Genomic DNA, 25,063 nt, shown 5'->3' with positions numbered 1-25,063 from the left:
GGAGGTGGAGTCACCTTGCGCCCCATCCCCCCTTCCGGACGTCTATGCCCTACATACTTTCACCTAGAACATTTTGTGTAGAGGAATCTTATTAAACGATATTATACTCTTAAAGAAAATGAATATTTTCAAGCTTATGGAAGTTCCAAGCAACTACGGGGGAGGGGTATTTCCTTCGTAATTGAACTATAGATAGTACGGTGGGTCCGAGCACACACACTATACGCCCGTTTCGTACTCATCAATACAGTAAAACAGTAGGTGGAATGAGGTTTTTCCTTCCCTACTGAACTTTCATCAAGATTTGGGATGAAGCAGAAAGTGTATCTCCCCCCCACCTAAGTCGACGCCTATGTTTTTCCCCCTTAATCAGAGGATCTGCCCACGCCTATGACAACAGGCAAGCATTCATCCTACTCTCAAAGTGAAGCCGCATTTACTTTCCAGTAGTACTGGCGGAAATCTCTAAGATCAGCGGCCGTTATTATTGTTCTTAAGAATTAATTGATTTGGTTCATTTTACTTCGCTTTTCTGTCATTCTTGGCTAATCGTGAAGATGAGGAAGAGTGATGATGTGATGGAATTGATGAGTGGACACTCACAAAGAACAGCCATGTACAGGCCGGGATTCGAAACCCTGGCATCGCTACGTTAATCACTCCGTCACGGATGTCGTCCCTTGTTAAGAATTGTTTCTTCAAGTAGCATCTTCTTGGTTTTAGAAATTTTCCAATAGTTCAGTTTGAGTTGTTTTATTATTATTATTATTCTCCTATTATCCTACTCTTGAACATACTAATGAATTATGGTTTATGACAGCCACCAGTCACATTCAAAAAGTTGAATCAGTTCAAAAACTTTTTATCAGGTTATTTTGCACAAAGTTTTTTAAGATAAATATTATGACCAATATTACTCGGAATGGTTAACACAGTTGAATATGTTTACCTTAGAAGAAAGGAGAAAAATGAAAAGGATATATTTTGTACAGAAGATCTTAACTTTCCAGGTTGACAGTGAACATTTTTTGAATAAAATATCTTATAAAATTCCCAGATATTCCCACAGGTATATCTCAATTCTTACATGTCTAAATAAGGCCAGAGCTATAGTAGCTGCTCTTGTTGAAACCTACAATTTAAATTTATGTTGATGTACCAGGTGGTTATAATTAAAGTGACGGTGTTCAGAGTGGTACAGCACGGGCTGTAATGAGAGTAGCAGTCTGAAACTTCGTAGATATGATAATGAAGCAATGCGCTCGCGAATTATGCAAAAAAAAAAAAAAAAAAAAAGTTCCAATTCTCGCCACCAGGGTAAAAAAATGGCGCTGTAAGCAGTCAAAACGTGGAATTTTCCGTAACTCTGACGTCAAAGTCGGTGACATTGCCTAACCATTGTGTGAGCTCCCTGGTTGTTGTTGGTGACGCTTGCTGTTTTTTTTCCTTTAGTGATGTGAATGTTCGCCGAACATTAAAAGTTTGATTTTTCCCGTGTAAAAAGCAATGGCTATTGCGAAGAAAGACCGTGCACTGCTAGTGAAGTTGTTTTACCAGAATGGGAGCAATAGTAACGCTGCACTGCGGAAATATCGCCAACAGAAAGGGCTGAGAAGAGGGCCCATGTCAATTAATGGGCTGAAGAAGATGATGAAGAAATTCGAGGAAACAGGTGAATTGGGTGTTGCACCAGGGAGAGGAAGGCGGCCCATCCCCGTGGAAGTTGTGGACGAAGTTGCTGTAGCTGTAGCTGACCGTGCAGCACATGCCTCAACTTCTGCAACCAGTGCTAGAGCTGTGGCACGTGAATTGTCACTCCCCTGGTCAACAGTTCGCAAGGTATTGCGGTGCATTTTACACTGGTATCCCTACAAGATTCAAATTGTGCACCAATTGAAACCCCAAGATATTCCACAACGCCGTGAGTTTGCCCGTCGGTTTTTGGCACGCATGGAAGTGGATGACATGTGGCCGGGGAATATTCTGTGGACTGACGAGGCGCATTTTACTCTGGTCGGTACAGTGAATACTCAGAACTGTCGCATATGGGGTTCCACTCGTCCACATGTTGTGCAGGAACAACCATTGCACTCAGTTTACGTGACTGCTTGGTGTGGGTTCACTAGCTCCTTCATTCTTGGTCCGTTTTTCTTTGAGGAGATGACACCTCGAGGGACTGTTAGGTGTACAGTGACATCTGCACGTTATAGGGACCTCCTTGTGCAACACGTGATTCCAGCTTTGCAAGAACGGAACTGTGAACACACCACCATTTTCATGCAAGATGGGGCAACACCACATGTCGCTCGCCACGTGAAAGATTTGCTGCGAGAAACCTTCACTAATGACCGCATCATCTCTAGGCAGTTTCCAGATGATTGGCCTTCCAGATCCCCCGACCTTAATCCATGTGACTTCTGGCTGTGGGGATATTTAAAAGATCGTGTCTATCAGGGACATGTCCGGTCTCTGCCTGATCTGAAAGCTAGCATACAACGACATGTCGCTCAGATTTCACCAGACATGCTGCGAGCAACTGTCGATCATGCCGTGTTACGAATGCAGCATGTTGCTGAATTGGGAGGCCATATTGAACAGTTATTGTAACCATAGTTCCTAATAAACATGCCAGAATCATTGTTCTCGTGTGTTTGATCTTTCCTGCCTATTTCCTGTAACTATACCACGTTTTGACTGCTTACAGCGCCATTTTTTACCCTGGTGGCGAGAATTGGAACTATTTTTTTTTTCATAATTCGCGAGCGCATTGCTTCATTAGCATATCTACGAAGTTTCAGACTGCTACTCTCATTACAGCCCGTGCTATACCACTCTGAACACCGTCACTTTAATTATAACCACCTTATATAAGGTTGTAGGATCCATTGTATTATTTTATAATTATGTATTCAATTCTGTAATTTTGTATAAGCAATTTTGACATAGTGATGTACGTGGTTGTTAAATCGTGCACATCACTTAAATAAATATATTAATTATTATTTTGCATTGATAAAGACCTTAATTTCCGCTTTCTTTGTTGTTGTTATGCTAAAATCACGCAAAAATTAAACAAGTCACTAGTAGTTCAGTTTCATTGTAATATTACCATTGATGCTTACTATTAATTCCGCATCCCCATCTAGGCCTTACTATATACTGTATTATATATTTTTTTTATTTACACTTTTATTTATGATTTTTTATGTATTGCAGATGCTGTGGATAGAATCACCTGCAAATCCAGTTCTCACTATAGTGGATATAAAACGGCTCACAAAAATTGCTCACCAACATGGCGACGTAATAGTCGTCGTGGATAATACCTTCCTCACCAGTTATTTCCAGGTATGTCGAAAGAGAGCAAGGGGGCCCGCAGGATTTTTCTTAGGGGGGCGGGGCATTGAAAGAAACTTTTATTATCATTATTAGTAGTAGTAGTAGTAGCAGCACTAGTATAAGTAGTAGTTGTTATAGTACTGCTATTATTATTAATATTATTATTACTACTTATTATATTTTTTTAAAAATATTACATACATTTATAATTTTCATATTCTACATATCCATACATATTTGCATAACTGTATACTTAACATATTAATTCATTTAGGACAAAAGCTGTTTTTATAGTTAGTTATTAAACTGAAAGTTTAAATGTAACCCTACTTCAATAATAACAATAATAATAATAATTGTTGCTGTGACTTAAGGCCTGCAAGTCACAAAATAAATATTTTTTGTTGTAAAAATATCGCTAAAATTTCAACCTTCCAATTACATTAAGCGAATTATAATCGGATACTATAAACAGTATTAACGCTAGAATATTTTTTATGGAGGAAAGGGTAAAAGGTTTAAGAGGTGAGGTTTGGAGCACATATAATGCTTTTGTAATATTTATCTTCTCAATTGCATTTAGTGACTTTTACACAGGTGTTGACCTACATATCAAGGTTTTCCGCATGAAGGGCCAAACAGGAGCAATTGCCCCCTCTGTGTAGACCATTTCAAAAATTACGTTCATAAGTAGGGATCGGAAGTTCATAACCCAAAAATTTTCAAAAATAAGCTTAGGATTATTTTAAGAAAAGACACAACAAATAAAAAATGGCTCATCAATTTGCTTTAGATTTTCAAATTTTTCATAAATGATAAATTAAAAAAGAACTATGTACGTACATACAAGCCAAAACTGGAAGGAGAAAACAATGGATAACACGAGAGGTAAAACAATATAGCAAAATAAAAAGATCCCTAATAAGTCAAAGTCAACGCACTCCCATAAATAAATCTGTAAATAAATTTTACATAAATTACTATAAAAAACAAATAAGAGATGCCAAACAAAAATATTATGCGAACAAAATTGTGTCTTCAAACAACAAAAGCAAAGCAATGTGGGACGTTGTAAATGAAAATACTGTAATGAAAGAGAGAAAAACAAATAACAATATAAAATTATGCACAAATGATATTGAAATAGACGATCCATTTGTATTGTGTGAAACATTTAATAAATACTTCACCGAATTAGGAGATAACTTAGTAACAAATATAAATAATGCAAAAAACCCATTGCAACTTTTGTGTAACTCTAAACCGCGCACTCTAGAAAGCATGTTTTTAACACCAACCACAACAAATGAAATATCGAAAGAGATATGTAATTTAAAAGACTCAAAAGCTGTAGGAGACGAATTTCCAATCAGAGTAATAAAAGAAATCAAGGAGTTGTTAGCACCCATTTTAGAATATCTCTTTAATGAATGTATCGCGAATGGTATCTTTCCCACTAAGCTAAAAATAGCAAAAGTCAACCCAGTATTTAAAAATGGAAGTAAAAACATGGTTCAAAATTACAGACCAATTTCATTACTACCTGTGCTAAGTAAAATTCTAGAAAACTTACTAAAACGCCGCCTTCTACAGTTCCTTAATAAACACAACATACTATCAAAAGAACAACATGGATTTATTGAAAATAAAAGCACAGTAAGTGCAACACATACATTAATCGAAAACATCTTGCAAGGTATAAACGATAAAAAATTAGTTCTCGGAATATTTTACGACTTGACAAAAGCCTTTGATTTAGTAAACCACAAAATATTAATTTCTAAAATGGAACACTATGGGATAAGGGGTAACGCGCTTGAAATTATGAAATCATACTTATCAAACAGAATGCAATGTGTTGAAATTAGCCACGAAAGAGAAGGAAACGTAAGAAAATACAAATCCACTCTAAAGACATTAAAATATGGAGTTCCCCAAGGATCAATATTAGGCCCACTACTTTTTCTTTTGTACATAAATGATTTACCATTTAATATACAGAATACAAAGATTTTGTTGTACGCAGACGATACTAGCGCAATAATAAAGGGAAATGATGTGAACGAGTTAGAAGCCAACATTGAAAAAACAATGGAAGAAATGAAATCTTGGTTTGACAGTAATAAATTACTATTGAATGAACAGAAAACAAATTACGTGCTATTTCACACAAAACAAAACAATAAAATTAAAGATGTAGTAAAGAATAGCCATCTTCCAATATAGTTAGAGAAACAAAATTTTTAGGAGTTACTATAAATGAAAATCTAAATTGGTCAAACCACGTAAAAATACTTGTTAAAAAACTAAATTCCAAAATATTTGCACTGCGGTTATTAAAACAAACACTTCAAACAAATTCACTAATTCAGGTATATTATGCAATGTTTCATTCACTAATAAATTATGCAATAGAATTTTGGGGGAACTCACCGGCAAGTTTAGAAGCATTTAGAAAACAAAAGCAAGCCATTAGGATTATAGCAGGTATAAAGCCTACCGAATCGTGCAAAACGTTGTTTAAGAAATTTAAAATATTAACCCTCCCTTCTCTGTACATATATGAAATGTCATTATATGCCAGAAAAAATATTGCGCTGCGAAGTTCAATAGAACACACATATGACACCCGAAATAAACAGCTCTTAAAGCCATACTTCACCAGGCTAACATTAGTTCAAGAAGGACCCCAACAGATGGCAATTAAAATATTCAACCATTTACCAAATGATATAAAAGCAGAAAGTATGACAAGTTTCAAAAATAAATTAAAGAAACTATTAGTTAATAAGGAATATTATAGTGTTAGTGAATATCTAGATTGTAAATTATAGAAAATTTGTAATTATATATTTTTCTTTTATATGAACTGTACTGAACCCTCCAAATACCAATGTATATAGTTTATATGGAGTAATAAAATTGAATTGAATTGAAAAAATTGAATTACTTAAATAATTTAACGCATCTCGATATTTGGTGGTTTCAACTATTGTAGTTACTGAAAATAAAATAAAATAATATTGATTTTTTTTATTTTGGTGTGGTGAATGTACATTACAATAAAAGTGAAGATTTTGTGCTCTTTTTGATCTTGAACTAAACAAAATATGAATTTTGCATTGTATAATTTTTTTCGAGAAGTTAATATAACTAAAATGCACCAAATGCAGTTTATTACCTTTGTTGTATGGTTTCCATTTTTTTCGTTACTTCTGAAAGTTTTGTGTCGCCGAAGCTCACAACCTCTTTTTCTCGAAGCATCGAGCCTATAATTCATAGTTTAACTACTACATTATAAATTCAAGATATCATTATATCATTGTACAGTGGCGGCGATTGGGGAAAATCCAGTTCTGAGCAGCGATGATATGGCAACAGTGCAGTGTGTCACCGACTATATTTTTCATTACAGCGCCCTCTTCAGCTCGGAGCGGATGTGGTCATGTACTCCTGCTCCAAATATATGGGAGGCTATGGTGATCTCATAATGGGAGCTCTGGCCACGAGCAATGAAGACATTTATCATAAACTCAAGGAAAATGAAGACTGTAAGTTGAACATAGTTTTCTCTCATTTTACCTCCACCAAACCTAGAAATATCAGGCAATGTAAGCAGTGATATAGTCTCGAAATTTTCACTGGGTACGCGCTAAGTTTCGTGAAACTTTAGGTAGGGACTATGTTTCCATTGACTTTGCATTATGTTTACTTTATATATACGGCTGAATCGTTTAACTTCTAGAAAACCAGTCAATATTAATTGATTTGGTTTATTTTACTTGGCTAGTTCTGCCACTTAGGGCTAATCGCGAAGATGAGGATGAATGATGATTGATTCATTGAGTTGGTATTTTAAGACCACTTTTTGCACAGTAAGGCTAATCGAAACTGGACCTACAGTTTAAAGTGGGATCCGAACCACCATGTGCCTCAACCGGGAATCGAACCCGAGACAAGGGTACGAAATCCTGGGGGGGCGGGGGATTCCCCCCATCAACAATCTTGGCATCTAAAATCCCCCCACCAAACATTTCCGGGGGGAGAGTTTTTGTTATAACACGCAAAAGATAAGCAATTACTTTTAATTTGAAATATACTTTACTAAGATTAATATCGAAAACACACACAAATTAGTGTAGTTGTGAGTATTGAATGCTTTCTCTCTCTCAAGAGATAATTAAAAAAATCTGCATCAATACGCACAATAAAAGTAAAACAAGAATGCGAGACAATATTAACTTTGAAATCTAATAGATTTATATTAACATAAAGCACAAACTAAACAAAAACATACACATGATAAAACCACTTCAACTGGTGAGGGGGAGAAAGTTCGTAACCTACAACCCCCCTCCCCACAAACATATGTGTGAATTATACGATGTATATATTTGTAATGTTATTAAAAGTAAAAATAAATTACTCAATTAAAATAATTATTGTGATTATTAATTAGAAATTAATTTGTTACTTTCATACATATTGATGTAGATTTGTTAAGGATCTCTTGAGACAGAAAGCATTCAACACTCACAACTACACTAATTTGTGTGTGTTTTCAATATTATTCTTAGTAAAGTATATTTGAAATTTAAAGTAATTGCTTATCTTTTCATTGTTATAACAAAAACTCTTTCCCCCGGGAAATTTTTTTTTTTTTTTTTTTTGTGGCCAAGATTGTTGGTGGGAGGAAATCCCCCTCGTCCCCTCCAGGATTTCGCACCCTGAACCCAACAATCGAGAAATACAAGAAAAATGGAGCGAAAAGAACAAAACAGATCAGCCTTTCCACGTTTCTTTCCGTATGGGGTAAAGACTCAGCTGGGTTTTGTCCGCCCAATGACGTCACACCCGCGGCAGTCGCGAAAAGAGGCGTGTCTGACCCCAGCCTTTCCTTCTAGTAGTCTTGGGTTGAAACACTGACAGGGGCTTACGTTATCAAACGAACGCAGCATCCAGTTGTCGTAGGGCAAGCAAATGAAAGCAATGGCAATTGTGCGTCGGTGAGATATTTCTCTTGAAAAATAATACATGATTTCCCGGTCAAATATATTCCACGATGAAAGAAAATACCTTGACGAACGTTGTAAACCTTGGAGAAACTCATTTCCGTAAGTAGTTTCTTGTGTAAAATTGAAGAAATGTGTCTCCGATGTATGAAACTGTTACCCCTCTATTATCCGGACATGTCCTCCTATTTAGGTGTCTGTCCGACGTCCGGGCGGATTCTTTAAGAATCGGTAAATGTCCTCCTTTTTCGGAAAAAATGCTTCCACCCATAACGATCAACCAGGTGTGAATTTACATGGTAAAGCATATCACTTCAGGCGCGATAAGTATTCTAGCAATGCTCATTGAGCACCTGGGACCTCAACCACTTATCATTTTGTCCAAATGAGCCTTCAACGCGACTGCAATTCCTTTTCGAGTCATACATACGCGACACAGAAACGCTTAATGCGAAATTTGATTAGTAAGTAATATTTTCATTTATGAAATCTCCTTGGCGGAGTGGTTAGCGACCAGCGCTACGATGCAAAAGGTCCCTGGTTCGAATCCCGGAACTGGAAAACAGTGGCACATCCAGAAGTTACAGTTGGTAGGGGCAAATTTCAGTTGGGTATCTCACCCCACAGAAAATCAATTCCAACCTACAGTTGCACTAGTCTACACAAAGGAGTAGATGCACTATAAACAGGAACAATATTGTTTTGCAAAAATAGGGATCCAGGGCTGGAATACATTGTTGTTATATGTTGGAAGAAGCATATGTTATATATTTATGAAATTAATGGTAATGGCAAATGTGCTGCAATTTCTTGCGGTGTCCTCTTTTTTATGTCTGTGTCCTCCTTCTTTGCCATGCCCTGTCCTCCTTGAATATGTGTCTGATCACCATACATAAAAATAGCCTAACCTCCACGGCTATTTTGCTAAATATCTATTACATTTCACAAATAGTAATAATTAGTTTTTATTTCTGTATTCCTCAGGTTCCAGGATGTTTACAAAAATTAGTAAACCTGACAAAAATTCAGGAGGGAAGTTACCCCTCTTTTCCCCGCCAGTTATGACTAGGACTCGGAAGTTGAGGAAAAATCCTTTTTTTCCTAGTGTTCAAAGACGAGGCCCAACATAATATATGTTCATTTTGGGTCATTGTAGGCCAGAAAAAGGTGGGTTTTATTTGTCCTTTTTTGCCTTTTCCGGCATTTTTTGGCTTATTGGTCCTTTTTTAGCCTATATTTAGGTCTTAACGGCTTTTTTTTTTTTTGCAACTTCACCTTCTTTCGATTAGGTTTTACTGTCCATTCTCAATTCGAATCATCATCAGTTCATCACCTCTTAAACATCCTTTCTGTAGTAAAGAATTAAATATATATATATATATATATATATATATATATATATATTTGAATCATCCCTGAAACGAGAGAAAAACATTTTTGGACTACTGAAGCAGGTTCGGTACAAGGTCCTTTAACCGTAACTTGTCTGGAAGGTGTAAGTGACAACTTTCTCTTGTTTTGAAGCTTTCAGCACGGTGTATACGACCAGACAGCACGACTGAAAAGAATTCAAGTCAGATAAGGAGGTACCGCGCATATTCATTAAATATATAATTAGAACTGAAGTTATTAATTAATTTGGATCACATTTATACGTCCTTTTTTCCGTTTTTAGGTCCTTTTTTGATATTTTTAGGTCTTTTTATAGGTCTTTTTTTTTTTGCAATTTATAGGTCTTCAACTTCCGAGCCCTTGTTATGACTGTCAGTTATCCTGAAATTTTATAGGGGCACGCACCTGATTTTTCTCATTTTTTGCTGGATTTTCAGTACGTTCGTATATTTTGAACTAACACTTTTCTTTTCTGTTCTCTGCAGCTATAGGGAATATTCCATCACCGATGGATTGCTACTTCCTGTTCCGAGGTCTTTGTACTCTTCCACAGCGCATGGAGAAATTCATGGAAAATGGCCTCGCGGTGGCGAGATTTCTAGAAAAGCACCCTTCCGTGGAAAAGGTTCTACATCCTTGTAAGTAGCTAGAATTGTGAATGTAGAGTGGAATAGATAAGGGGCCTGGTGCGAGACACATTCATATTCCACCAAACGCAAAACTACAAGGGTTGGATAAAAAGTAATGGCAACACTGCTGTCCCGTGAAAGGGGTGAGTCACAGCGCCACAAGCGTTTCGTGGCTGATAAAGGAATGTCAGCCGAGGAAGTATAGTGATTGGCAGCGATTGTATGTTATTCAGTCAAAAACAGCAGTGCTCTGAAGCAGAGGACGAGAGTGCAAGCGCCCTAACAATATGTTTAGGCAAGAAGAACAACGTCTCTCAGGCAGACGGTCAACGCAGCCTACTTCTGCACCTTCTTGCAACACCATCTTCGTCTCGCATTAAGAAGGAAGGGACGGCACGGTGTCCCATCATCCTGCTTGACAATGCAAGGTGTCACACTGCGAACAATGTGACGGCGCTCCTGCATAACTGGTAGTGGGAGGTACTGGAACATCCGCCGTATTCACCGGCATGAGACCGTGTGATTACGACAGTTTTGTCAAAATGAAGGAACCACTGGGCGGGAAGCACTACGACACGCACGAAGCCATCATACGTGCTATAGGGCGGTCACTGCGGGAGATCGACATCGCGCTGACGGTGTACGACGCCTTCCATACGTGTGACAGAAGGTCGTAGAGATGAGGGGCGATTACTTTGAAGGAATGTAACACGTGCTCCTCTGCCAATACAGTCAAGTACCAATTATACCAGTGTTGCCATTACTTTTTATCCAACCCTTGTAAATGCTAAACCTGGCTCTCCTAACCAGGTATGAAATCACTGCAGATTGGTGGGAGGAGAGAGCAGGCACACACATTTATATACAGTATATATAGGTATATGTTGTGTAATTAAATACGTTGCAATTATTAAATAATCAAATTATACGTACGTATTGTCAAAAAAGTACCGGGAATTTGTAATTTAAAAGACCCGCGCTAATGATTTTCAAAATATTTTTTTGCCGTAAGTTGGTACCACTGTACTTAATTAATATGCCGAACATGAGCGCGATGTGTCAACCAGTTTGTTTACAGCAGCTGGTTGAATCAGTCCACTTCAGTAGTGCATCACGATTTTTACAATGAACGAAATTATTGAACAAAGAGTTTGCCTTACATTTTGTGCTGCGAACGGAATTTCGTGTGCTGACTCGCTAAAAATGATAGAAAGGACTTATGGTGAATCAGTTTTATCAAAAAAACACTGGCTTACGAGTGATAGGCTACAAAGCGTTCAAGGAGGGCCGAGAGATCGTCGAAGACATGCCTCGTTCTGGACGACCTTCGACCTCTTCAACCGATGAAAACATCGAAAAAGTGAAGGAAATTGTGCTCGATAATCGCCATTCCATCTTAAGAGAGATAGCTAGTGAGTGACCTTAACATCTCTCACGAGTTTGTTCGTTCGATTTTGGTGGATATGTTGGGCATGAGACGCGTCGCCGCACGGCTTGTTCCAAAAGAGCTGAATTTTCTTCAAAAACAGTACCGTGAGCAAGTCTATTTAGACATGGTGGATCTCACCAATTCTGATCCCACATTCGTGGAACGCATCATAACTGGTGACGAGACATGGATGTACGAGTTTGACATGCAATGGAGCACAAAAGACGAGCCGAAACCGAAAAAACCACGTCAAAGTCGCTCAAAAGTCAAGGTGATGCTAATTGTTTTCTTCGATATTCGTGGTTTGGTGCATCATGAATTCGTTCCAGAGGGACAGACGGTCAATAAGAATACTATTTGGGCGTATTGAAGCGTTTGCGTGAGAAAATCAGTCAGAAACGGTCAGATTTGTGGAAGAACAATTCGTGGATTTTACTTTACGATAATGCGCCATCGCATAGAAAAAAAACGCTGGCATGTGTGCTGCATCAAATGGGGCCTACTTTGAAGGCGACAAAATAAATATTGATGAATAGATGAAAATTGTGCGTTTTATTTAACAATTCCAATTTTGACAGAATATATACAATACATTATATCGACTGTTCTTTATGTAAAATTCGATTGCAAATTGAAGATTTTAATATACTACTAATGCTATGAGCATGAACAATGATTTGCATAATTAAGGGTGGGCGGGAGGGGCAAAAATTAAGACATTGAGAAGAAAATACGTTTCCTATATAAAATCCACATCTAAATGCTATTATGTGTTTTATTAATATATTTATATATTTTACGGTAGCTGACACGAAAGGCGGCGAGGAGAGGAAATAACAAGTCAGACTAACTTCTGTGTTCTGTGTTCTGGGGATTGATGGGTTGAATGTCCTTAGAGATGAGCCTCCATGTTGTTCGTTTCTTGTGTATGTTTTCGATATTATTCGAGTAAAGTAGATTCGAAAAACTGTTTATGTTCCCCCAGGAAAAGGGCCAGGTTTAGAGATCTTAGGATTTAGTTTTGGCGTTTGTTGCAAGCTGGGTGTGCACCGCACCAGACCCGATGAATATGCGTCAGTTTAACCGGTTAGGCTAATTATTGTTATAATTAACGTATTATTATTAATTATTAAAGTATGGATCACATCAATGATACATCATAAAAATAGAGGAAATATGATCTCCCGTTGTCGAAAGGTATTAATTATTATAATCTCGGTATGACATACATTGTGTTTCTTGTTCTTATCTTTATTTATTTATTTTCTGATGTTAGTCCTGCTCTGAAGTTGAGGAATGATAGAAATATTAATAAGATCGAATCTTCTTGAGAACACTTTTAATCTCTATTAGGCGTTCATAAAACTCGCCGTAACTCTCGGTAAAAGCCACTCGAGCCATCAAGATAGACTGCATTGTTGAGACATGTAAGAAAGTTATTTTTTATGTGCTCAACTTCAAACGTACCAAAACCTGTACCCATCTTTCCGACAAAACATTATTTTCTTTCCAGTCTTTTTGAACTTGGATTTCTTGCACATTGCCACTGATCGAGCAGTTTTGTTCGTCTTCTGAACTACAAAATATATTAGCTTAGCATTTACTGATTCATTAGGAATTGTGGAAATCCTGTTTTGTGTAAAGACCAACTAGGCGTATTCTGTAGCAGATAAAACAATACAACAGTAAGCTGCTGTCTGTCTCTATACATTAATGTTCTCGGCGCCAAAGAACATTTTGATTGTTATGAAAGACTTGAAACGCAGTTCAGTATTTTGCCACAGACAACGCAACTCCAACTGGCGGCTGAGAAACAGCGAATCACCGATCAGTTGAATTTCCTTCGACTGACATCGTGCATTTTCGAGTCACAAGGTATACCGAACCAGGGAGGTGCAGTCTGGCGTTCGGAAAAGTTCGGAACCATTCGTAAACCTCCACGGATGACGTCAGACACAGGACATGTCAAAGACGAGCACAAGCAACGGCATAGGAATTCATATATACTTCTTCCGTGTTTTTGGAAATAAATTTGTCTTAAAAATCGATTGAATGTTCTAGCGTGTGTGTGTAAGTAAATGTATAGTAGAATGACAGCATTTTGTTCCTACGCGTCAGCAAAAATTTGATGCGCCTGGTGTTACGTTACATCCGGTTGTAGCGGGCCACGAGTGATTTTATTGTTGAGTCAGCAGAACGTGTCTGATCACCTTGAAGACATCGGAAGCGGTGGGGGGAGGGGGGTCAATGGGTTTGTCACGTTGTTTCTTGATGTATGCTAAACTAACACGTGCGTATGTTTGTGTGTGTGTGGAGGAAATGCGCGCGCAACCATTGCGTATGATTCAAAGACATGAAGAAATGATTTAAAGATGGCGCCGAAGGTGCTTTACCCCCGAAAGTTTAGCGGCTAAGGTTATTGCTCTGTAAAACAAGAGGCGTCGAGGGTTCGATTCCTGGTAGAGTCAATATTGATTGGTTGATAGATTGAGTTAGTTTTTTTAAGTCTGTTTTATGCACGGCAAAACTAATCAGGATTGGAGCTACAGTTGAAAAGTGGTGATTCGGACCACTATGTGCCTCCACCGAGTATCGAACCTGGGACCCGTTGATTACAAGGCGACGATGTCAATATTGAATGGTCTCGATGAGCCTGTGTGTAAATAAAGGCAACAAAATGGTTGAGTTCGAAAATCAAGTTGGGTTAGTGGTTAATGTTGTCACCTGGCAATGAAGAGGTCGCGGGTTCGATTCTCTAGGTAGTTAAATTAGGCCAATTGTTTTGCCCCGCCATTATAGGTCCCGATTAGTCCATCTGTGCATAAATAGTATTTGAATAAAATCAAAATGGCGGCCGCGTTTTGTGTTTAGCGGCGGCGGCGACCGGGGCGCGGCGCGGCGCGGCGCGGGGCGGCGCGGCGCGGGGGGTGTTTTTTATTCCGCGAGATGTTTTAACCAAGTGGTTGAGGGTTCGATTCCCAATGTTGGTGAAAATTGGATATTCAATTGTATTTGTTTAAAAGTTCCGATTAGCTTTTTGTGCACAAAGAGAAAATGAACTAATTGGAAATAGGATGTTTATGCTGTAATGAAAAGGTCCCCGGGTTCGATTCACAATGTCAAATTGGCAGATAATGATGTTGTTTAAAAAAAAAGAAGTGTGTTGAGTCCCCATTAGTATTTAGGCAGGAACAGATATTAAAAATCAAAACAAAATGCCTTTTGATTACAACGCAAAGACTTTACCGCTAATGTATAAAGATAAATTAGAATCTGTTGTTTTGCCGTGTGGGGCCCCAGTACCGATTAGCTTAAATGCATAAAGAGTAGGTAAAATAAGCAAGATGGCCGTCACTATTGTTTTGTGATCAAAGAGGAGTCACAGGTTCGATTCAATCAAAGGAGGCAAGATTCTATGTTTCAATTCCATGTAAAAGTCTAAAGTTATGTTTCGATTAACCTCAATGCATAAAGAGGAATTAAACAAAAACAAGCAAAATGGCGACAGATGTGATAAAAGAAAAATTGAATTAGTTTTTTATAGTGACAAGAAAAAATAGCGAATCATTGTTAGAAATAGAATGAAAATAAAGATACTTGCCTTTGCGTGTCCAGCGCTGTGCAGAAAAGCTCTCATGCTTTATCTCCGACAAGTCCACAATACACATTTTTTTTATTGTATAGTTAATTATTAATGTTGTTATTAACACAGATTCTTACCAGTGTGAAGAAAAGCTCTCATGCTTTATCTCCGACAAATCCACAATACACACTTTTTCATTATATAGTTAATTATTAATGTTGTTATTAACGATTGTTACCAGTAAAAATATAAACCATGAGGATTTTTAAAGGGGGTGCTAAGTGAAAAAAAAGCCAAGACATATATTTTATCCCTGTTTATTACCAATATTTACAAAATTCAAAAGAGCCGCACACACACACACACACACACACATACATATGTAAAATGTTTATATTGTGTCACCAGTTTATCAGCATGTTATTTAACAAGTTTTTATTCTTCAAGTTTGTTCACTCACCCACATAAGGAATTGTGTCACTATCATATCCATTTTCTGCTGCAACCACTGAATTAAAATGTTTCACTATTTTTTCCACAAGCATGTTCTCGCAAAAAACAAACACTTCTTTGGAAAGTCTTTTTCCGTCGATGTTTTGTATAGACAAAGGCTCAGGTTTTGTACATCCATGTAGATGGGAAAGCACAAACTTCTCCTTATGACATGCATGGACAGGGGAAATATCTGTGCAACCGAAACATTGTTCGCGAAGGTCGAGAATGCAAGATTCCACACAGTTTCCAAAATATGATTTCAGATACGGCGACACTGTTTCACACATAACTTTCGCATGCTCGATGCACACAAATATCTTCATAAAGTTCCGCCACGAACTTTCTGCGATGAACACTATCTCCAGGGAACCGTAAGCTGGTTTCTTCCTTATAATGATCTGACGGCGATTGTACAGTGTGGTTATCAGCAATTCATGTTGCTCACTTAGTGGGTAGGAAACACGAGGCTGCTCACCTGGAATAGCGATGTAATTGTCGATTACTGGAAACAATTCCTGAAGAGCGTGCCACTCCTGCAACTGTAGTTCAACACCGGCCGCCCCGCTTCTGTGTAGCCTGACCACAGGTTGGAAATCCTGATGAGAGGAAAGTCCGATTGAGATAACTTTTGTTTTCGAAGCATTCAAATAGTAGACGTGATCAAATAATAGCGACTGGCGTATAAGACTAGTTACTTGTTTTTGTTCTTCAGGTAAATGCTGATCGCTCTCTTTCTGAAGAACCCCCTTGAAATTAGTGTACGGTTGAAATCTTTTTTTCAGCGGCATCGAAATAGAGGATTCCATGACTAAGAACTGCGAGATACTGCATGTCGCAGCGTGCAGGTATACATTTGAAGAAATGCGTGGGTGTGTTTTCGAGACGCATGCGCGCGTAGCAAACCAAGCATGTGCTGGACAAAAAAGGTGGAGGGGGCGGGGCATTACAAAGATCAATGGTGAGAGAAAAATCAGCAGAATATCATAAACGTCATATTGAGAAAATATTGGATAACAAATATTAATTAATTTAATTAAAACATCAACCGCATTGTCGATCTGAAATTAGGTTTATAGACAGGGGGCAAAATGGAAAATATCGACGATGTTCTAGTATTGGATTGTTTCTGTATTTCCATCGGTATAATCCTCCACCACATTTGAAGCATACTGTTTTATCCTCTTTTTGAATGTAAAATAATCCTGCTTCGGACAGAGCTTCTACAAACGGGAATTCTTTTGATTGCCAGTTTCTGAAAGAGGACAATCTAGCATTGAAAGATCCCATCTCTGGATATTGCGTCATTGTTCTGTAAAGACACAAAACAAAATAAATATTATAAGTAAGCTGTTGTAAACTGTAACGCTACAAAATTATTAATATACTATTAGGACTATATGTAACTTGTATAAAATTTCAAACAGTATTTACTGTCAATATTTTCTAGTATACGTACCGAGTATTATAAATTTAATTTACGAGTCAGCAAATAAGTTGATATAATATTGTCGTTTTTTATCGGTACTGGGAATAAAATTTGAAATTTATGCATGGGTTTACCAGAGGCTCTATGGAATAAATACAGAAAACAGTAATGCCCACAGTACACAGACCCGTAACTTTGTATCTGATGAGTGTTGTACGTATAGAATTTAGAGTTATTTTCCAAAAATCGCAAATGGTTATGCACATGTGGAGGTTTTCCGTAACTATCAAAAAATTCCCCCCGGGAGTTACTGTCTATGTAAATTGCTACCCAGTGCTTCCCGGGGCTATCTTTGGGATCTGTATTTACAATCAACGCTGCTGGTAGTTCCACATGTACAGGTAATTCATTAGCTGCGAAAACACCAACATGATGATTGTCAAAGGCTCTATTTGATATTAACCCGTGAAGCAAATTTAAAGTCGACAGCATTGCTGGACACTAAATAGTAATATTGTGCAACTCACCTTTTTATACTTCAAAGTAGACGGTACACGTCACAGTAGATTCCAGAACCAATTTGATCTGGGTCACCAAGCTGTTTATCGTTGTTGAAACAATGGAGAGCTATCTAACACAACGCAGATGCTCGGAATATGTAGGCGGGGTTTACAAACGCGCATGCGTACAATGCTATCTGGCATTTGATGTGCTGTTGTAAAATGAATTTTGTACTATAAGAAAATTGTCTGTATGTGTGTGTGTGTGTGTATATATATATATATATATATATATATATATATACAGACACACACGCATATTTATTTATTGATGAAGTGTGTGTATATATATATATATATATACAATACAATATAATATATATATGTAATTTGAAGATACAACATATCAGTAAAATCTAACAACTAGCAAAATATTCATAACATTCGACTTTTATATTATATGTAATTTAAAACATTCTTCACAGTTTGAGAAATGGAGTGCTTGTGGAAACACCCGTTCTCTGCAATATTGGCTGGTCCATCAGGATGTGGAAAGACATATTTTGTGAAGCATTTTCTCCAGTGTTTACCCCAAATGGTAAATGTAAAATTCAACAATATTTTGGTGTGCTACGGGGAATGGCAATCTGCATACAATGATTTCCCTGGTTTTGTACAATTTCGGGAAGGAATGCCTAATATTGACCAATTTGTGCCAAATTCTGGACCTCATCTTATTATTATCGATGATCAGATGAGGGAATGCGATCAAAGAGTCACAGATTTATTTACAAAAGGGTGTCATCATCGTGATATTAGTCTTTTCTTTATCACTCAAAATCTATTCCATCAGGGAAAAGGGAATAGGGATATATCTTTAAATAGTCATTATATTGTATGCTTCAAAAATCCAAGAGACAGAGCCCAAATTAATTATTTATCTAGACAAGTATACCCGGAGGATCCAAATTTTATAAAAGATGCATATTACAATGCCACCGCTGAACCCCATGGATATTTGCTGTTTGATCTGAAGCAGAACACTCCGGAAGAAGTACGTTTTCGGTCGCGGATATTTCCCGACGATGATATCAATTATGTATATATTCCTACAAAAAAAGCAAGCATAATCACTAATCGTTTATTCTGTCATCATGGCTCCAAGAGTGAAACACGCTAAAGTGCTCCAAGTTTTGTCGGATGCTAAACCAGCTCTTCGCACAGCTATATTACAAGCTGCTGATTCTTCCTTAGTTAATTCAATCTGTGAGTGTTGTTACAATGTTCTAAAAGGGAATGTTCCTCTTTCAACACCTCAGAAAACAAGATTGAGCCGGTACAAGAAGGTGATACGTAATCTCTCTGCCAAAGGACACTCTACAAAGCAGAAGAAACAGATACTAGTGCAACACGGAGGATTTCTACCTGCGTTATTAGCCCCTTTAATAGGAGGTGTGTTATCAAGTTTATTTAAGTGAAAAAAAATCTGAACATGGAGCATGCCAAAAAAATGGTTATAATACCTCAAGAATTTATGGATAACATGAGACATCCTGTTATGTCTGCACCGTCTACATCCTTATCGCAATTGGATCAGGATATGCAAGTAATTTTGAATCTCAAAGGTCTTTCGGATGATGAAAAATGGAATCGTTACAGTATTGTGCTCCAAAAATTTCTGTCTATTACTCGAAAACAAAGAGAACCTGTGTCGCTACCGATTACAGAATCTACTGAGAAGTTGACTGATATGAAAGAAGAAATTCTAGCTGCTACACCTAGCATGTATCGTAGAAAAGCCGAACTGTTGTATGAACGTCTTTTACATAATAGTAATATTGATTGGGATAAATATGGGGCAGTTTTTATTAACAATAATAAAATTGAAGGCTCAAATATTGTCGATCTAGTATCGGATATAATTCGACCACGAAAAACAAGCAATCCTGTTGGGTGGCAACTATTCAATAGAGCTCTGGCGTTATCTAATATCCCTCAAAAATATATTGGAAACCCCCGGAGACAGGAGTTTATTCAACAGATTGTTTTTGGCAACCCCGGACGCCATGTTCCGTTGTCCGGAGCTAACCAAGAAGAGGCACAAGAATTAACAGAAGCAGAAGAAGAAGAAGAAGAAAAGGAACCAATTTCTTTTGTATCATCATTTCCAGGGCACAAACGTAAACGTACTGTTCCAGTTTGGTCAAGATACAAACCATGAGCGAAAAAATATTAGAGAATATCTGGTACAATCCATCTCATCCAGCATCCTATTCTACAGCTTCAACACTATGGAAAGCTGTAAAAAAATCCATACCATTGTCAACAATCAAACATTGGTTGACAAAGCAAACTGCATACACTTTGCATAGACCTGTAAAGCGTCGATTTCCGAGAAACTTTTATTTTGTGCATAATATCGATGACCAATGGCAGGCTGACTTGAATGACATGCAGAGTTTGCGGAATCACAACAAAGGGTACAGATATATACTCACAGTTATCGATATTTTTAGCAGGCATGCTTGGGCTGTCCCTGAAAACAGTAATGCCCACAGTACACAGACCCGTAACTTTGTATCTGATGAGTGTTGTACGTATAGAATTTAGAGTTATTTTCCAAAAATCGCAAATGGTTATGCACATGTGGAGGTTTTCCGTAACTATCAAAAATTCCCCCCGGGAGTTACTGTCTATGTAAATTGCTACCCAGTGCTTCCCGGGGCTATCTTTGGGATCTGTATTTACAATCAACGCTGCTGGTAGTTCCACATGTACAGGTAATTCATTAGCTGCGAAAACACCAACATGATGATTGTCAAAGGCTCTATTTGATATTAACCCGTGAAGCAAATTTAAAGTCGACAGCATTGCTGGACACTAAATAGTAATATTGTGCAACTCACCTTGTTATACAATTAATCCAGATGAATATCTCTTTGATTATTAATTTCCATGAGAGCGTCAAATTCAGAGTAGATAACACAAGTCACAGTAGATTCCAAAGCCGATTTGAAGTGGACTTCCAAGCTAACAGCCCCTTGCCGTTGAAGACTGCAGTGGGATATGGCACTTGCAGCTGCGTCTGGTGTTATATCGAAAACAAGTAATGCGTATCCCTGGGGGTATTCCTCACGCGATATATTGTTTCCTTCATCCATATAGTGTATCCCTGTTCCAGAGAATAATGTGTGATATGCTGTTATGTACTTGTTGTTTTCAAAGTCTGGTTGAAGTGGTATGCCGGGAATTTGGACTCCATCAACATATAAAGTGAAGAAGTTGTAATTGAAATGTTGAAAATTGAATGGGTTTGTAGACAGAGTGCCGTTGAATGCATCGTTGGTAACAAACCCCACAACTAATCGTTTCGGAAGACGTCCAAGTATCACATTGTCAATTGTTTTTGAAACAATATCTTTTGGAATAGTTACAGCTTTAAGTTGTACTCTTGTTAGAGGGTATTTTGCTGTATGTTTTTGCAATATGCGATTGTGACTAAGTTTGATGGATGAACTGACCGATACTTTTCTCACATATAGTGTAGCATCCAGAATTTCCACTTTGCCTTCACTGTCATCTAATCCCATCAAGCAGAAAGTGTTTTTCGAAGGAATCAGTTTTATTCGCATTTCCACTCCATTGATCAAAAATTTCTCTTGATTGAAAATATCAGAATGCAAGTAACCAAACATATCAAATGTTTTACTCTGTTTTGTTAGTTGGTTACGTTTTGTAAAGCCTTTGTTGTCTTCCGAAACGTTATCAAAAGCGCCTGCTGTATCTTTGTACCACAATGCACTTTGGAGATGAGATGATTTTGCAGATATGTCATAGTTCAGTGCTTTTTCAAAATAAGACCTGTATGGGTGCATGTGAGATGGAAACGAGATGAGTTTGTTATTTAAGTAGATTTGTACTTCGCTGAACATTGCATTGAGAAAATCATTGACAGGTCCAATTGTTTTATCTGTGGGTAGCAATAACTGACCATTCGCTTTTACAATTCTGGCATCTATATTCAACATTGTGTGTGCTAAATCCATATAATCATCACCATGTCCAGGTATTACAAACTCGGTGGGGGCATTATCTGCCAGAGAACTAACAGGTTTGTATCCGATGGTGTGGTGTTCTAAGATGCTTGTCTGAGTAGGTTTTACCGAGAAAATATCCAATTCACTTTTAAAACACTCACATGATTTCTCCCTAATTAGCGCCATATCTAATCAAAAATATCTGATGTTATTTGAATTTTTTTACGGTTGCGCTTGGTTGTTTTCTTGGTGTTTGTATTGGCACTGGATCTCTTCTTTCTCTGAGCGATCCTTCCAGTTCGCTGTCCCGAAGCAGAGTGATTCCTTTTGAAATGTTTATGCCCCTGATAACCTGAACCAATCATTTCCTTTAGCTTTGTTTCAGCTTTTCTTTTAAGATTTGATCTGGCATCCGAAATTCTGGATTGTAGTGACTGTTTTAGGGGTGTTTTGTCTACAACATCACCTAACACATTTACCCCTGTTTTTAACATTTCTTTCCCTACAGCTTTCGCTCCTTTTTTGATAAGAGGCAAAGCTGACCGAAAAAGTCCTCCAAGAAAACTTCCAATGCCATGTCCTTTTTGATAGGCAGCACCGTAATATATGTTACCCACACCAGATCCAGCTTGTTGATGGTAGTATTGAAAATATGGGTCATTCATAATCAGAGCTTTTCACCACAACGTCTAAAATGAAGTTTCAAACACACTAGTCCGAAGGAGAATGGGATGTGTGCACCAGTGCTATCCCTTAAGTCAATTTCTATTTGTTCGAAATTATGTTTCTGCACTGGGATGTAATGTGGTGAATCGAAAATTTGCACACCATCACTTCCAAAAGTATGTTCCATAGGATTAATGTTTATAATACGTAATAGAGGGGCGACAGCATCTCCCACCATATGTGATTCCGCAATATCTGTGTAAATATACATCTGGGAAGGAATTTCTCTCACAACATTTGGAGGCGAGCGTCCAATTTTTACTTCTGATAGATCATCGGTCGGTTTAAAACCTAATATCCGAGCCAGTTGAGGTGACAATCGTACATTTATGTTTCTCTGCTTGGTAGATATATCAACAGTCACATGTTTGTACGCAGGATGATTTCGGAGACTAAAATTTAATGTTTCAGAATATTTATTGATTTCTGCAACAATGCTGTTTATAGATGCGTAATAGCCTTCGGATATTCGAAGTTCGTTCCATTTGACATCATCCATAGATTTATATTGAATATAGTTGTTAAATCTTGTAATGTTTAGTATTGAATAAGGATAATGCACTTCTACCAATGCCATCTCCCATTTGTTGGTGTCCAACTCCACACGGTTCTGAAGCTTTGTGGTGTAATTAGTTAGAGTATTACTTGGGAAATATTTCATGGAACTGTTACTAGGCAAAGTAAGGTAGAAAGCGTTTGCTTTTCTCATGATGTGTTATGAAGGTTATTTGTACCACTGATGAGAATACCTACAAAAAATTATGCCTCTCTTTCTTTTTTTTTGACTCCAAAAACGATGCGCTAATCCAACTGTCAAATAATCTGGAGTAACCTTTCCAATGAACTAACAACTTTTTACTGGCTCCTTTACCTTTGGTCGCAAGGATTTTATCAATTTCATGCATATCCGGTAAGCGGACCAATTGCAACTCTTCCGTATAAAATGTTCCATCGATTTTATGTCCTTGTAGATCTTTTAATTCATACACTTGAGGATTTCTTTTCAAAATACGTTCCACCACAAATATTTCTCTTGTCCAATTTTCCATGTAACCTTTGTCAAAGCGTTTTTTGGTTTTTGTTATTCTCACTGTATCTCCTATTTTGAATGGCATCTTCAATGACAATAGTGGAGATGAATCAGATTTGAGTTTTTTGTCATACATATTGTGCCATACTTTCAAAACCTTCTCAGGAGTAACATCTGCTGGTGCCATTTTAATACTCGAGTGAATTTTATGATTATAAGCTTTCAAAAGCTTTGGGAGTACATTAACATAACAGCTGGTTCTTTGCTTAGTAAAATACTTCCACATGCGTTCCTTTAAAGTTCTGTTGAATCTTTCAACAATACTAGCTTTAATATCAGGATTCTTTGTTGTAAAATAAATTACATTTTGTTTTTTGAGATATTCCTGCACAATACTGTTGGTAAACTCACGGCCTTTGTCAGTTTGTAATTGCAAAGGTTTTCTTTTGCTTTGTTTGAAAATTTGCTGGAAAGCCTTTTTTATACATACACCAGTTTTATTTTTTACAGGGACAGCCCAAGCATGCCTGCTAAAAATATCGATAACTGTGAGTATATATCTGTACCCTTTGTTGTGATTCCGCAAACTCTGCATGTCATTCAAGTCAGCCTGCCATTGGTCATCGATATTATGCACAAAATAAAAGTTTCTCGGAAATCGACGCTTTACAGGTCTATGCAAAGTGTATGCAGTTTGCTTTGTCAACCAATGTTTGATTGTTGACAATGGTATGGATTTTTTTACAGCTTTCCATAGTGTTGAAGCTGTAGAATAGGATGCTGGATGAGATGGATTGTACCAGATATTCTCTAATATTTTTTCGCTCATGGTTTGTATCTTGACCAAACTGGAACAGTACGTTTACGTTTGTGCCCTGGAAATGATGATACAAAAGAAATTGGTTCCTTTTCTTCTTCTTCTTCTTCTGCTTCTGTTAATTCTTGTGCCTCTTCTTGGTTAGCTCCGGACAACGGAACATGGCGTCCGGGGTTGCCAAAAACAATCTGTTGAATAAACTCCTGTCTCCGGGGGTTTCCAATATATTTTTGAGGGATATTAGATAACGCCAGAGCTCTATTGAATAGTTGCCACCCAACAGGATTGCTTGTTTTTCGTGGTCGAATTATATCCGATACTAGATCGACAATATTTGAGCCTTCAATTTTATTATTGTTAATAAAAACTGCCCCATATTTATCCCAATCAATATTACTATTATGTAAAAGACGTTCATACAACAGTTCGGCTTTTCTACGATACATGCTAGGTGTAGCAGCTAGAATTTCTTCTTTCATATCAGTCAACTTCTCAGTAGATTCTGTAATCGGTAGCGACACAGGTTCTCTTTGTTTTCGAGTAATAGACAGAAATTTTTGGAGCACAATACTGTAACGATTCCATTTTTCATCATCCGAAAGACCTTTGAGATTCAAAATTACTTGCATATCCTGATCCAATTGCGAT

The 25,063-nt window shown here is 37.5% G+C and overlaps 1 protein-coding gene across 1 annotated transcript in view; it reads left to right on the top strand.

The window, feature by feature from the left end:
• The window catches only part of Cth (Cystathionine gamma-lyase), a 30,830-nt gene extending 20,441 nt beyond the window's left edge, over positions 1-10,389 (top strand). The window contains exons 5-7 of the mRNA XM_083112239.1: positions 3,217-3,348; positions 6,755-6,890; positions 10,229-10,389. Of these exons, the coding sequence (XP_082968365.1) occupies positions 3,217-3,348; positions 6,755-6,890; positions 10,229-10,389 (429 nt within the window). The remainder of the gene's footprint in view (positions 1-3,216; positions 3,349-6,754; positions 6,891-10,228) is intronic.
• The last annotated feature ends 14,674 nt before the right edge of the window (positions 10,390-25,063 follow it).

The sequence above is a fragment of the Lepisma saccharinum genome, chromosome 26, assembly GCF_977018435.1.
Source record: "Lepisma saccharinum chromosome 26, izLepSacc3.1, whole genome shotgun sequence".
NCBI classification, from domain to species: domain Eukaryota; kingdom Metazoa; phylum Arthropoda; class Insecta; order Zygentoma; family Lepismatidae; genus Lepisma; species Lepisma saccharinum.
This window is presented reverse-complemented; position numbering and strand designations above follow the sequence as displayed.